This window comes from Siphateles boraxobius, unplaced genomic scaffold (genome assembly GCF_051911475.1).
Source record: "Siphateles boraxobius isolate OS27281-9 unplaced genomic scaffold, OSU_SipBor_1 25, whole genome shotgun sequence".
Classification (NCBI taxonomy): domain Eukaryota; kingdom Metazoa; phylum Chordata; class Actinopteri; order Cypriniformes; family Leuciscidae; genus Siphateles; species Siphateles boraxobius.
Window position 1 is genome coordinate 36785684 of NW_027508866.1, and position 15213 is coordinate 36800896.

At 36.7% G+C, this 15213-nt stretch overlaps 2 protein-coding genes across 9 annotated transcripts in view; both read left to right on the forward strand.

The window, feature by feature from the left end:
* Positions 1-1365, forward strand: part of pdlim5b (PDZ and LIM domain 5b) — a 110955-nt gene extending 109590 nt beyond the window's left edge. The window contains 1 exon segment of the mRNA XM_077243805.1: positions 96-1365. Within this exon segment, the coding sequence (XP_077099920.1) occupies positions 96-185 (90 nt within the window). The 3' untranslated portion in view covers positions 186-1365.
* Positions 1366-3356: 1991 nt separating this feature from the next.
* The window catches only part of bmpr1bb (bone morphogenetic protein receptor, type IBb), a 126595-nt gene continuing 114738 nt past the window's right edge, over positions 3357-15213 (forward strand). For 5 of the 8 annotated variants that reach the window (XM_077243813.1, XM_077243812.1, XM_077243817.1 and 2 more), the window contains exons 1-2: positions 3405-3590; positions 4178-4233. The gene's annotated coding sequence lies outside the window, so the exon portion shown is untranslated. Of the gene's footprint in view, positions 3591-4177; positions 4234-8746; positions 9050-15213 lie in introns of all 8 variants that reach the window. The other 3 variants (XM_077243814.1, XM_077243809.1, XM_077243810.1) reach the window with 3 other exon arrangements.

Sequence of the window (15213 nt, forward strand, 5' to 3'; positions counted from 1 at the left end):
CTCTCTCTCTCTCTCTCTCTCTCTCTCTCTCTCTCTCTCTCTCTCTCTCTCTCTCTCTCTCTCTCTCTCCCCTCTCTCTCTCTCTCGTCCTGTAGGTGTGCAGCACGAGTCTAGAGGGCCAGACCTTCTTCTCTAAGAAAGACAAGCCCTTATGCAAGAAACACGCTCACACGGTCCAGTTCTGAGCGCTCGTGCTGAACGGCGGGGTGAAATCAAAGCTGGTCATCTTTTACAATCGCCAGATTTATTTTAGTATATGAATGTTTTTTGCTAAGAGATATATTTGCCTTGATTTTCCTCAACAAAAAAAGTATCAGAAAGACACACATTTACAGCAGAGTTTATAGAATACTGATTTAAATAATGTACACTGCAAAAAAATCTAAACATTCATAAATTAAGATATATTTGCTTGTACATTGAGAAGTAAAAATGACTGAAGTTTCGTTTTATGAAAAATTTATAAAAAGTGAGTTTGTGCTTAAAACATTAAAAACCAGAAAAATGAACTTAATTCAAAGGATATTTGTTCTAACATAAATGACAGATTTAAAGTTTTTTTCTTTGAAAAAAATAGCTCGTATTTTAATTATAAACTTACGTTGCACTTTTTTGAAAACAAGGCTTAATTGCTTCTCCAGTAAATGCATCTTTGATTTAAGAATGTTTAGATATTTGCACTGAAAAGAAAATAATTTTTCAGGTGTTTTTGAAGATCATCATAAAGCTTGAGATCAGATGCTGTTAACTGCAGTATTTCAGCTTCATTCTTTAATGTTCAGTGTTGCATTGTGGATGTTTTTGTACGAGTATCATGTGTTTTCTTGAGTGTTATTTCCAGCATGACAGAAGTTCCACAGGTGTTTAAAGACTCCGTGATGATATATCTGTTCAGCTCCTCACATGAAATCACTGGTGGATCAGTATAAAGCGTTTGGATTCTCGTCTCCTGCGTCCCGCTGCAGTTCGACACACAGCTCTATTTATGCAGGTATATTTATTGAGGCAGGAGCGATGATGATTTCTGGGGCTTTCCAGGTGCTCTGCACATATTTTACGGCACAGATCGGTGATATTTAATGTTTTATGTGTTATTTCTGTGCTCCATCTGTCTGTGTACAGTTTGTGGGATATCTGATCGTCTAAGTGCCTTCATTAAAACTTTATTTGTGCTCAAATTATGATTAATATAGAGAAACATATTTCATGTTTTTCTTATTTCTGTTTTATAATCTTTAGCTCTTGTTTTTAAGCTAATATGGGTTGGTGGTTCAATTGCATCTTTATTCTCATTCTTGATGTTGTAGTTTTCTGTAATGCATTATTATGAGAATGGATGAATAATAAAACACTGTTCTTATCAAAGTCTCGTAGTGTGATTGATTCATTTGAAGCACTAAAATTATTAACTGGAGATAAATAAAACTGAAATAAAAATAAGTTAAACCTAAATGGCAATATTAAAGAAAGAAAAAAAGAATAACATGAAAATGTTTATAAAAAATAAAAGCGGTTTCAAAATATTAAATAAGACCTAAAATAACAGAACACATTGAGCCTCAGAACACATTGACATCACTAATATAAATGCCTTAATAATGAGTGTCGTTTGCGGGATCCTTTGGTTTCCCAGATCCCAAACCATCACACCACCGCAACCACACGTCCTGTGCTCCCGTTTCATAGGATGGCAGATTATGTTCAGTCACTGCCAAATGGATATTAGCAAACGCTCTCCTCCTTCCGGTAATGACTGAATGTGCCAGCAGATTGCTATGCATGTTTAAAACAGCATTAACAAAAACCTTTTGGACATGTTGTTTACTAACTTTTGACCAAAAAAAGAGAAAAACTCAAATCCATTACATTGAGTGAAATGAACGTGAGTGAAAAGACTTGTGAATTATGTCACACATGTCTGTTCGCACTGAGGAGAATAACTATAACGATAAAGAAGTAGTTCTAAAAATAGTTCTAAGTAGCCTATATATCCTCAGAATTACTCCCAATTGTGAGGAAGAAAAGTCAGAATTGCGAGGAAAAAAGTCTGAATTGTGAGAAAAAAAGTCCTAATAGCGATTTAAAAAAAGTCAGAATTGCAAGCAAAAAATGTAAATATTGTGAGATAAATTCGCAATTGAGGGAAAAAAATCTAAATTGCGAGGAAAAACGAATATTAAGCTCGCAATTGCAAGAAAGGCAGAATTGTGAGATACACTTGCAATTGTGATAGAAAAAACAATTGCGAGAAAAGATCAAAATTGCGAGAAACAAAATTCAGAATTGGGAGGAAAAAAGTCAGAATTGTGTGAGAAACTCCCAATTGTAAGAAAAAAAACAATTGCAAGAACAAGTCAGAATTGTGATATATAAACATATATAAACTCGCAATTGCGAGGAAAAAAGTCAGAATTGTGAGAGAGTCATAAAGGTGTATTTTTATATATTGATATGTTTTTATTTCAATTTTGTGACTAAATTGTGTTTTATATATTTGATTTTTGTAGTTTCAGGTTATAATGTCAGGTATAGCCTTTCTTTTGATATTTTTAAACCATCAGTTTGATATTATATAATATTGTAATCAGTATAATATTGATTAGATGTACCTTAAATATTTGGAATATTTATTTTTAGGGTTATATGAAAGTAGATTTTATATAGAGTATTTAATTATCTGTTTTCAGGTAAATTCCTATATTCCAGGTGTATTTAGGATCCGTTGTTACTTTGAGGTTTAGAGAAGAAAAATGGTGGTGCAAATGTATATTTCATATTATTTTAGGTCATATGAAGGGATGTTCATATTTTAGGTGCAATTTTATATATTTGCTCATTTTGGGAAAATGTTTCTGATTCACCTATTGGTTTAGCAGATTAATATTTTATAGTGTGTTTTAGTGTGAGGTGAAGAGTGAGTTTAGGGATTTTATTTTATATTTTTAGTTATAGGATTGTTATATGATGGCGTATTTAAGAGCCAATCACTGAAGGTGCTGCATATTGTAATTATTGTATTACTTTATTATTAGTATTATTCCCGAATGGGAGTCTTTGGCATCAACCATACATAGGAAAATGATGAAATTTGGTACAGAGATAGAATTGGTCCTGAATACCAATCCGACCAACTTTGAAGTATCTACGACATACTCTATAGCGCCACCACCAGTTCAAAAACGTACTTTTCTTTTTGTTTAAACTTTTGAACACTTTTTACGTCTTGCATCGACCAGATCTGTTTGATAAATGTGTGTTTCTGTTATTAATTTGCGGTTCAGAGCATATTTTATGAAGGGTTATATGGTGGTGGTGCATTATTCGCTGGTTTCCGTGAGGTAAAGCGGCATTGAGGTGTATTTCTCTGAGGCGTCGGTGGTTGGAGCCTCTGCGCCTCACACACACACACACACACACACACACACACACGGACTGAAGGAAAGAAAACCAGCTTTCCTCCTTGAGTTGGGCAGAAGGAGTCCGTTCAATCCCAGAACAAACGGCAGCGAGTAATTCTTCGTTGAATGTTTCTATGCTCCGCGATCACGATCTGATGCTGTCTGACGGACTTTAGAGGCTCGTGAATGAAGGTGAGTGTTTAAACGCCAATCTGACACATTCACTGAGACTTTGATTGTTTAATCCGCTGTACATATCGATGAAGTCACTGTTCATCTGCGATGCACGCGTAGATTTGAAATAAAATACTCGCGGTTGTTCGTGTGTGTTTGTCAAATTCGCGCTCGCGCTCGTATTTACGAAAGTTTCGGCGTTTTTTCGTAAATCTCGCGCACTGACTCACTGAGCTGAAGATCTCAGAATCTCTTATAAGCTGTCAGCACTTGAGTTAGTTCGAGAAAAAGCAAATGTATTTGTTGTGATGGACGAAAAACATTCCGGTAAGAGATTTAACTGAAGGTGATTTATGCATTATCAATGTCTTACTTTACATGTAGATTTTTTTAAATATGCAAATGATGAATAATAATGAAATTAAACATTTATAGGTTATTATTAGAAGATTTCCTGACGTGTCGATGCACATAATTAGTTTGATCAGGAATGATTCCTGAAGGTGTTTTACCGGTTATTATATTAAATGATATTGCATAACTCCTTCTTGGGAAATGATTTATTGAGCTTCATCAAGGTCTTACGAAACATTTTGTTCCTGTAGATGTTGAGAGATCTGAACATCTCAAATGCATAAGGAACTTTATTCATCAGACTGAGGTAAGAAGGCAGTCATTTTTTATTCCTCCATTAGCCTATTGAATGTGTGTTCATATTTTGCATTTGACTGAAATAATTGTGATTGTCTTAAATACATCTAAAGGGTCTGTCCACAGTTAAAGTGTCGATTTGACGTGTTTTAAAAGCTGAAGTGTGCAATTTCTGCTCCATTCGTGTCATTAAATTGAATTGGAAGAATGACTGTTTTCAAACAGTTTCCCTAAACACGCCCCCTCGTTCTGCCATTGGTCATTCACGCATATAGACCCGCCCCCAAACTCACATCTTTGGTCGAGTTATTAGGGATGCAAGAAAGTATTTTAGCATTGAATAAAGACACACTTCAGCTTTAAAGGAAAGTTTATACTCGTTTTACACACATCATCTAAACGTTAATGAACGCTGGTTGATTTTGGAGGCTGATTTTCCCATGAGCGGGAGATGAAGCACAGGGATTGTGTTGGGAATAAAGTACTAGTTTACCTACTGAATATATGCAGTATGTACTTTTATACTGGTTTACACTAATAAACAGATCTATAATACCTGTTTGAGAGCTGTAATATGACTTTTATGACATCTGTGTAGCAGATGATGAAGTAAAGCCAACAGATTTGTCCATCGGATCTCTTCAGTCGTAGCGGGTCGGCTGTGTGTTGTGATATCGTGAGTATCGTGTGTCGGATGAGTGTGTTCTTTGGGAGTGTGTCAGCGTTATTGAGTGTCAGCGGCTACAGGAGTCATTTATACTGCGGCGTAATGAGAGAAAGCCATTACAGGGCCTGATGTGTGTTTTGGGTGGGATTTCTAAAAGCCTGCGTGTGGGAAAGTGCTGGTTTTGTCTCTGTGGTCTGGCTTTGGCGGCCCGAGGCTTGTTTGAATTAAACCCAATGGGCCGGTGCTGTTTTACTGCTTATATTGCACTGCGGCAAAAAAATACGGTGTGAAAACTTCACGTCGATGAACACAGATTCACTTTAGCTCTTGTGTTTGATCAGTACTGGGTTTGATGGCTGATTCCAGTATCAAGAGAGCAGGGTGGAAAATATAAAGCTGGTATTTATCGCAAAATAAACCCGGACAGTAGAGCTAAACAATTTTGTGGGAAAAAATGTAATTGTGAATTTTCAACCAAAAACAAAAGTGATTTTTTTCTTTTAAAAGCACAATTTGGCAAAACAATTTGTGATTTATATATAAAAATGACTATAAATAATAATGATTGTTATTATTAATAATTATACATGATTATCATTATTAATAGTATTAATCATGTAAAAATATCTTATTATATCAAAATAATGGATATTATATAATGATAATTATTATTATTTATAATAATTTTACTGATATATATATTGTCCACAGAATACACAGTAGTCTATATATATATTTCTTCATTTTTATAGCAATATTTATAGTAAATATGTATAAATATAACAAAATACACAATAAATATTATTATAATACATATTTAAAATACTCAACAAATATATAAATATTTATAATACTCAAAAAAACATAAAATAGATATTTCTGCAAATAAAGTGTGCATTATTTCTTGCGGTAAGGTTTGTAGAACTGTCAGTCAGTGGAACAGGTGCAGTTATTGACTGATGCTGATCATCTCAAAATGACCTGAATATTGTCTGATGATTTTGTCATTACTAAATGTGTTTTGTATGATCGGCTTTAGACTGGCGGTGAGTGTGTGTGACGTGTGTTTGTTCCTGTGATTTAAGGTGTTCTGGAGTTTTTCAACTCATTAGAATCTCTCTAAACACACCGTCACCTTCAGCTTTGATTCTCAACGTTTGGGATATTGTGCGCTGACACGCCGAACACTGTGTCTTTGTGTGAGCGGCGCGTAAAAGGATCTGTTGTGTGTGTCCCCCCGCTCTGAATCTGCATACCCCAGGGGCTTCTGGGAGAGTTTAACAAGCTTCTGATGTTCCTGGAGAACGGAGGCGTGTGAGATTCTTTCAGCGAGGTAAACTTCAAGCCTGGAGCTGCAGAGGTCAGAGTTTAGAGGCCGAATAATGAGTTTATTTCAGATTCAGAGGCGCCGCCTCATTCAACATGTTCTCTGAGTTTTGATGTGAATCTTGAGGCCTGATCTCTACGACATCGGTGAGCCGGACGAGAACGACAAAAAAACATGGTATAATGTAAATATATACGGAGCAGGACGTGCTCTAATAGTTCAAAAATAGGTGTTACTCGTGGTTATTTCATACATAAGCAAATTGCTCCATGGAATTAACACTTTGTGGTTACCAGGGTGTTGCTAGGGTTTTTTGTTATAGTGTTCTGAGAGGTTGCCAGGGTGTTGCTAGGGGTTTTTGTTATAGTGTTCTGAGAGGTTCCCAGGGTGTTGCTAGGGGTTTTGTTATAGTGTTCTGAGAGGTTGCCAGGGTGTTGCTAGGGGTTTTTGCTATAGTGTTCTGAGAGGTTGCCAGGGTGTTGCTAGGGGTTTTTGCTATAGTGTCCTGAGTGGTTGCCAGGGTGTTGCTAGGGGTTTTTGCTATAGTGTTCTGAGTGGTTGCCAGGGTGTTGCTAGGGTTTTTTGCTATAGTGTTCTGAGTGGTTGCCAGGGTGTTGCTAGGGGTTTTTGCTATAGTGTTCTGAGGGGTTGCCAGGGTGTTGCTAGGGTTTTTTGCTATAGTGTTCTGAGTGGTTGCCAGGGTGTTGCTTTGGTGTTGGTAAGGTGTTTTATATATATATATATATGCAAAGATAGTGAAAGAAAATAAATGTTTGTGGGTTTAATCAGATTTTATAATATGATATCATAGCATATATCACATATATCATATCATATCAATCGTAATAATTTTCACAGCATTACAGTAAATTTTATGGGCCTATTTTGTTATAATGTTTATATTGTATTAATTATATAATAATTTTCACATCATTACAGTAAATCTTATGGGCCTATTTTGTTATAATTCCTTATTATATTAATTATATTTTTATTTTCACAGTATTACAGTAAATCTTATAATTTATTTTATTATAATTTGTATTAAATAAAAGTAAAAAAACTTATTAGACTTACAATGTAAGTGACAAGAACAAAACAGAGTTAAAACTTTAATTGCAATTATTTGTATGACAATATGTCTGTGTCTATGTACATATTGTAAAAATGTGTGTGTAAGATATATTTTTTCATTTATAGGCTATGTATATATGTGTGTGTTATCAGTTGCCATATAAAATAGTGTATTTGTGTGCTAAAAGAGTTTGCTCTCGCTCAGCAGCTGCGCTTCTGTCTGAAGTCTGACCTGCATTAGTTGACCTTTGACCTCAGCCTTCCGCCTTCATAATTGCAGGAAGTGAGCGTGGCCAATGAGAGCAGAGGATTGTGGGTAAGCATTAATGAGCACAGAGGTGGTAGTGTTGTTGAAGGGGCCACTGGAGAAAAGAGCCGTGCACAAGTCTGAAGATATGGGTTTTATTTGTGCAAAACCCACTACACTGATTCTAGGATGTTGCTTTGTAGTTGCCAGGGTGTTGCTAGGCTGTTGCAATGATGTTGTGTGTTTTTGCCAGGGTGTCGCTAGGCTGTTGCAACAATGGTGTGTGTGGTTGCCAGGGTGTTGCTAGGCTGTTGCAACGGTGTTGTGTGTGGCTGCTAGGCTGTTGCAACAGTATAGTGTGTGGTTACCAGGGTGTTGCTAGACTGTTGCAACAGTGTTGTGTGTGTGTGTGGTTGCCAAGGTGTTGCTAGGCTGTTGTAACAGTGTTGTGTGTGGTTGCAAGGGTGTTGCAACAGTGTTGTATGTGTGGTTGCAAGGGTGTTTCAAGGCTGTTGCAACAGTGTTGTGTATGGTTGCCAGGGTGTTGCAACAGTGTTGCGTGTGTGGTTGCCAGGGTGATGCAACAGTGTTCTGTGGTTGCCAGGTTGTTGCAACAGTGTTGTGTGTGTGTGTGTGGTTGCCAAGGTGTTGCTAGGCTGTTGCAACAGTGTTGTGTGTGGTTGCCAGGGTGTTGCAACAGTGTTGTATGTGTGTGGTTGCCAAGGTGTTGCTAGGCTGTTGCAACAGTGTTGTGTGTGGTTGCCAGGGTGTTGCAACAGTGTTGTGTGTGTGGTTGCCAGGGTGTTGCAACAGTGTTGTATGTGTGTGGTTGCCAAGGTGTTGCTAGGCTGTTGCAACAGTGTTGTGTGTGGTTGCCAGGATGTTGCTACAGTGTTGTGTGTGTGTGTGGTTGCTAGACTGTTGCTACAGTGTTGAGTGTGGTTGCCAGGGTGTTGCTAAGGTGGTTTGTTGTTGTCTGCAGTGAAAGGAATCCACCTTTTAATCCCTGTGATAATGATAATAATAATAATAATAATAATCCCTCTAGATGCCAACCAATAATATGAACCATCATTGGTTGGCATCGGAATTATTGATATTATTTAGCCCCGCCCACCTGGCCTTGATCAGCATGAAAGAGGTTTTCAGAAGTGGAGAATTTTTAATGAATGATCGTGTAAACACTCTTCTTTATATCAACGTTACAGTGTCTTGTCACATGTGAAAGGAATCAAACTCTCATCTCTGATGTCTCTGAAGCTCTGAGGATGAAAAGCCACACAGATGATTTGAGTTATTATCTCTTCAACGTGTCACACGCTGAAAACTGAACGCGTCTGGCTTTTGACATGAGATTTACGGCCTCTCCGTCTCTGATATCCCAGCGGAGCGACCCCAACACAAGGAAGCAATTCAAAGCCCTCCATCATCCTTCCATGGTGTTTGCTGAGCATCAGCTCTTCATGAAGTGTTTCGGGAGACGCACTCAGCAAGCGCTTTAAAAGCTGCCGGTAAGAGTGTGTGTGAATCACTCAGAGTGTTGAATCCATTAAAGCAGAGCACAGATGCATTATGGGTGCTGGGTTCCAGGACTCAGATACCCCTTTTCCACCAAGCCAGAGCTGGTGCTAGTTCGGAGCCAGAGCCTAGTTTCAATTCGGTTCTTTGGTTTTCCACACGCAAAGCACCAGCTCCGAACCAGGAAAAGTGGTTCTTAAGTAGCACCAAATAATTGCTGGTCTAGAACAGAGCCAAGTAAGAACCACTTGCGTCAGGGGCTGGGGGCGGGGTTACCGTGACCAACAAGACGAATAGAAACTTGTGACCGCCATTTTTAAATAGCAGCTAGTCGAGCTAATAGCAGCTCGATTATAAATATCCGTCTATGTAAGTTACGGCGAGCTGCACAAACGCGTTGGACTCCGATGTATTTTGTAAACCCATGAGCATCCATAGTATTGCAACGTCCGTTATTGTTGATGGCTTGTTCGAGATGCATCGGAGCGGCGCGGACCGATCGGAGCTGCGGGAGTGTTTGGAGAACATACGACTCCTTGTGCTTTTAGATCGCTATCGCAGCGCTTTGATGTCATGCGGAGATCGATCTGCGAGAAGCCGATGCATCTCGAACAAGCCTGGCGTACTGTTTGGCGCTACCGCACTAGCGTTGCTGGGCAACATGAGACGTATACAGTGACGTAAGATTTGGCTCTGTTGTGGCTCTCTAGCCGGTGGAAAGGCAAATCGGTTCTTATTAAGCTCGTCAGTCGAACCCACTCTGAACCAGCTTTGGCTCTGGCTCTGAACCAGCACCCGGTTCTTGTTGGTGGAAAAGGGGTAAGAGAGAAGACTGGAGCTGAGAGTCCGCTGTGCGAACTGAACACTTCTGAATCTGATTCCTTAATGACTCAATGAACGATTCTTTTAGTTCACGATTCCAAACTGATTCAGTGTTCAGTGAGGACGTCAGGATAGAGGTTTTCTGTTTATTAGGTTTGTGTTTTTTTACTACGGTCTTTTACTCACTTCAGACTGTAGACTCACATAAAACATGGATTATTTTTGCGCTACGGGATTCACGTTTTCGTTATTTTACATATTATTTTTAGTGTGAACAGAACAGCATGTTTTAGTCATCATAAGAATATTATTGTTTGTTCGTTTTTAATTAATAGGAACCAGTTCTGAGTTGGGCTGGGCAATATAGATTTAAAAAAATCTTTTTTCAGCCTTAAGTTTCAGCAATAAATAGTTTCTGGTCAGAGAAATAATCACTGTGTCCAAATTCAACATGCAAGAATTCAAATATTTAATTTTTTAATTTTTATAAAATATTATAAAATGTCACATTATAATTTAAAATATATGTATTTTATATGATAATTGTTATATTTAATATTTGTTATTTTTCATAAAATGTTATGATATTTGATATATAATATTTTTATATATAATATTTTTGTATAAATATTTGATATTTTGTACAAAATGTTATGAAATATTACATATTAAATATTCTATATATTATATATTAGCATTTTTATAAATATTAAATATTTTTAATTTTTATAAAATATGAAATATTTAATATGAAATCAAACTTTTAGTTGCTACTGAATCAGATGCTATATTAAAACATCAGTGGAGAGATGTGAGTTTAACAAGCCAATAAAAAGCATATTATAATATCCACGATGTTGGTTAATTTTTTTATCACAAGCGAAATCCTTATTCTTATATTGTAACTGTATTCCTGCAGTTCTCACTGTGAACCGGTTCTTGTTTCTGAACCCAAACGGAAAACTTTATATATTTGACATGAGCAGGAAGTGCAGAAAACAACAGAAGCGAGCGATCAGGGCTCACGACACACACACACACACACACACACACACACACACACACACACACACACACACACACACACACACACACACACACACACACACACACACTCACACACTGGCTCTGTTGTGACAGCGATCTGTCTATCCGTCAGCGAGTTGAAGAAACTTTTTAACACAAAAACTACCCAAACACTGAAAAAATAACCCAAAATATTTGTGTAGAATGTAAGGTGGATGTCTTTTCTTTTCTTTTTTTACATTTTGTCAGGTTTTAACCCTTATATTATGTTTTATAATATGTATAACAACACATTTTTGAGTTGTTTGAAATGCTAGTTTACCTTGTGATTCTGGTTTATGGTCATGGAAATGCCATTGTTGAGGAATATGCGTATGAAATCTTTCTGATTGTGATTTTTAGCATGGCAGAAGTCACAGACTCGAAATTAATCATTTTTAAAATGTATTTAGTATTAATGTTTCTCAGCTGCCCTACGAGGGTATTTACATTTACAGTATATGCATTTGACAATGTTTTTATGCAAAGAAATTAATTTTTTAAAAATGAGTTAATTCAAGTGATTTTTGCTGGGAATTGAACGCATAACATTGGCGTTGCACTCACGAATTAAATTCAGTTATTTAAAATATGAAATATAATTGTGTGTATATATATCTATTCTACCCAAACACTGTGTTACATCTGAGGCAGGATCTGGGTAACACAAGAAAAATAACCCAAAAAAAGGCTCAACCCAGGGTTTGTGTATGTAAGGTGTATGTCCTGCACAGGTTTATACGAGCGATGCGCTGAGAGTGAGTGATGCCGTCAGGATCACCTCATCTTGATCCACTTCCAGTCAAGCGATGTCGACGAGAGCGAGGACATTGGATCCGTGCACCGCCATCGGATGAAGAGGGAAGAGCTGGAGAGATGATCCGGAGAGTGGGAGTGAAGGAAGTGCGTGCGGATCAAATCTAATTCCTCCCGCTCGGGGGAAGCGTAATGTGATTTCTGGCAGAGGATGGGATGATCTCTGCATCATATAGACGGACTGGGGAAGCTCTCAGTGCAGGGTGAGAAGATCTAATTGTTGGGTCTTAATGTGTTCATTGTGTTTTTGGGAAATGAATCATGTCTGGAGGGACACAAACCTTTCAGGACCTTGTGTGAGGTCAGTGGGCATGAGCTGCCCAAACTCTGAAGCTGCTGAGAAAAACATGCTTTTTTCCCACATTTAATGATCATATTCTCCAGTGTGATTCGATCTCAAAGAGCTTCAATGGAAGCAAGAAAATCTGTCTGTAAAATAGAGCAGAATCTGAAATATTTCTGTTCCTTTTTCAAATTTTTTTTTTTTTTTTTTTTTTTACATTTTGTCAGGTTTTAACCCTTATATTGTTTTATATTATGTATTTTTGAGTTGTTAGAAATTTTTCAAAAATTTTTTTTTTTTACATTTTGTCAGGTTTTAACCCTTGTATTTAACCCTTGTATGTATTTTTGAGTTGTTAGAAGTACTTTTTAACCTAGGATTTTTTTCTTGAAATTTTGTGATTCTCATTTATGGTCATGGGAATATGCGTATGAAATCTTTATGATTGTGATTTTTAGCATGGCAGAAGTAATGGTGCACAGACTCGAAATTAATCATTTTTAAAATGTTTTTAGTATTAATGTTTCTCAGCTGCCCTACGAGGGTATTTACATTTACATTATATGCATTTGACAATGTTTTTATGTAAAGAAATTAATTTTAAATTTTTTTTAGTTAATTCATGTGATTTTTGCTGGGAATTGAACCCATAATATTTGCGTTAAGTTAAAAACTCACGAAAATAATAAATAAATAAAGTATCTAAATGTTGTTAATAACATTCACATTTTTTAATAATTAATTTTTATTACATTAAATTAAATAAAAATGGTTCTTAATACAGTTTTTTAAAATCCTGTTCTCATGTTCACTTTTTTTGTAATCTGTGCGTCACAGGGTTAGTATCGGAAACTAAAACGAATAAAATCTGTTAATAAAAGCTGAAATAAAATAACATATTAGTTGAAAAACTTAAACTAAATGAAAATTATAAATGTTGCCTCGGCGATAAACTGAAATATGTTATAGTTGAGGCAACAAAAATATTAACTGGAAATAAATACGTATACTGATAAAAATATAAATTGAACGTAAATAGCAATATTTATATGTATCAAAAAAATTATAAAATGATAAAAGCACATAATAAAATTAAACTAAAATTAAAGCTAAAAATATCAAATTAAAATGAACATTAATACATTTGTGAATAAACCAGATCTGTGTCCTGATCTTATTCATCTTGATATTGATCCATTTACATCAGGCCAGTACACACACACACACGCACGCACGCACACACGCACGCACGCACGCACGCGCGCGCGCACGCACGCACGCACGCACGCACGCACGCACACACACACACACACACACACACACACACACACACACACACACACACACACACACACACACACACACACACACACACACACACACACACACACTTCCCTGCCAGATCCCGATCAAAGCTAAAGCACTCCAAATCATGTCTTCATATATGACTAATTATTTAGACTGGAGTGGATTTGCATGTTTACTTTGGGTTTAGGTTTGCTTTTCTATGACCTAACGATGATCATTTTAGCTTAAACGGGGTCATTTCAGAAGTAAAATGCTTTTTCAGGATCTTTCAAACAAGTAGAATAAATGTACTGTAGCTTTAAGAGCTCAACTTCTCCAGTCCATATATGGAAACGAAATCCTAATGATTATGAGATCAAAACCATGAGCTCATCTTGTTCTTCCTACAGGATCAGACTGATTCACCAGCTAATGATTCATATGAGCACGATCTTTTAATGAATCAGTCAAAATAAAAAGTTTAATTATATGTTGAGCTCAGAACTTCTTCAGTTCATATAAGGAAGTGAAATCCTACTGATTATTACATCAAAACCACAAGCTCATTAACATATAACCGCCTCCTTTTATACATCAATTAATGTTTATGTAAATGTGGGCGATGCATATGTTAATGAGCCAGTGGTTGTCTCATTAATCATTCCCAAATGAACAATGGTTGGCCAATCATATCAGAGGGCATTTGCATATCTTGAAGCTCTTAAATATCTCTTAAAGGTACAGTACCAAGAAACATGATAAACTAACATAAAACCTTATTTTACAAGTGTACTTTAGAGAGAAAGTAAATACAGTGCTCCAGAAGTGTAAATTATGGCCCATAGGAGGAGGGAACATTATAGTATCTGGATAATATTTCATGTTCTTGACTCACACGGCTGCTGTTTTATATCAGACGTCGATGTGAAATAAAGTTCCTCTGCGAGTGCAACCGAAGGCTCGTTCAGCTTCATCTTTTAAAGGGCTTCATCTTTGTCTGGTGTTCATTGTTGAACTAATTACATGTTTATGATGTCGACTCTGAGACTTAAAGGATTAGTTCACCTCAAAATGAAAATTTCCTAATAATTCACTCACCCCAATGCCATCCAAGATATCCATGTCTTTCTTTCCTCAGTGGAGGAGAAAATAAGTTTTTTGAGGAAAACATTTCTGGATTTTTCTTCGAATAATGAACTTCAATGACAACCAGCGTTTTGAAGTCCAAATCAATGCAGTTTCAAAGATCTTTGAAGTGCTTCAGCGAACTGTGCACGATCAGCTGAGGAGGAGGGGCTTATCTAGCGAAACGATGGGTCATTTTCAAACAAAAAAAATATATATATATACTTTTTAAATACAATTGATCGGATTGAGCTGATCTGCAACGCGCCGGGAACTACGTCATCACGTTGAAAGGTCAGGCTTGAAAAAAAACGTTTAGGTTTTAAAAGATGTAAACACACAGGATATGCACACGTAAGGACCATTTTAAACAATAATATGACACAAAGACATATGTCATTCAACACGGTGACCTTTCAACGTAATGACGTAGTTCCCGGCACGTTGCCGATCAGCTCGATCCGAACAATTGTAGTTAAAAAGTATGTATATATATATATATATATATATATATATATATATATATATATATTATTTGAAAATGACCCATCGTTTCGCTAGATAAGCCCCTCCTCCTCAGCTGATCGTGCACAGTTCGCTGAAGCACTTCAAAGATCTTTGAAACTGCATTGATTTGGACTTCAAAACGCTGGTTGTCATTGAAGTTCATTATTCGAAGAAAAACCCAGAAATGTTTTCCTCAAAAAACGTATTTTCTCCTCCACTGAGGAAAGAAAGACATGGATATCTTGGACGGCA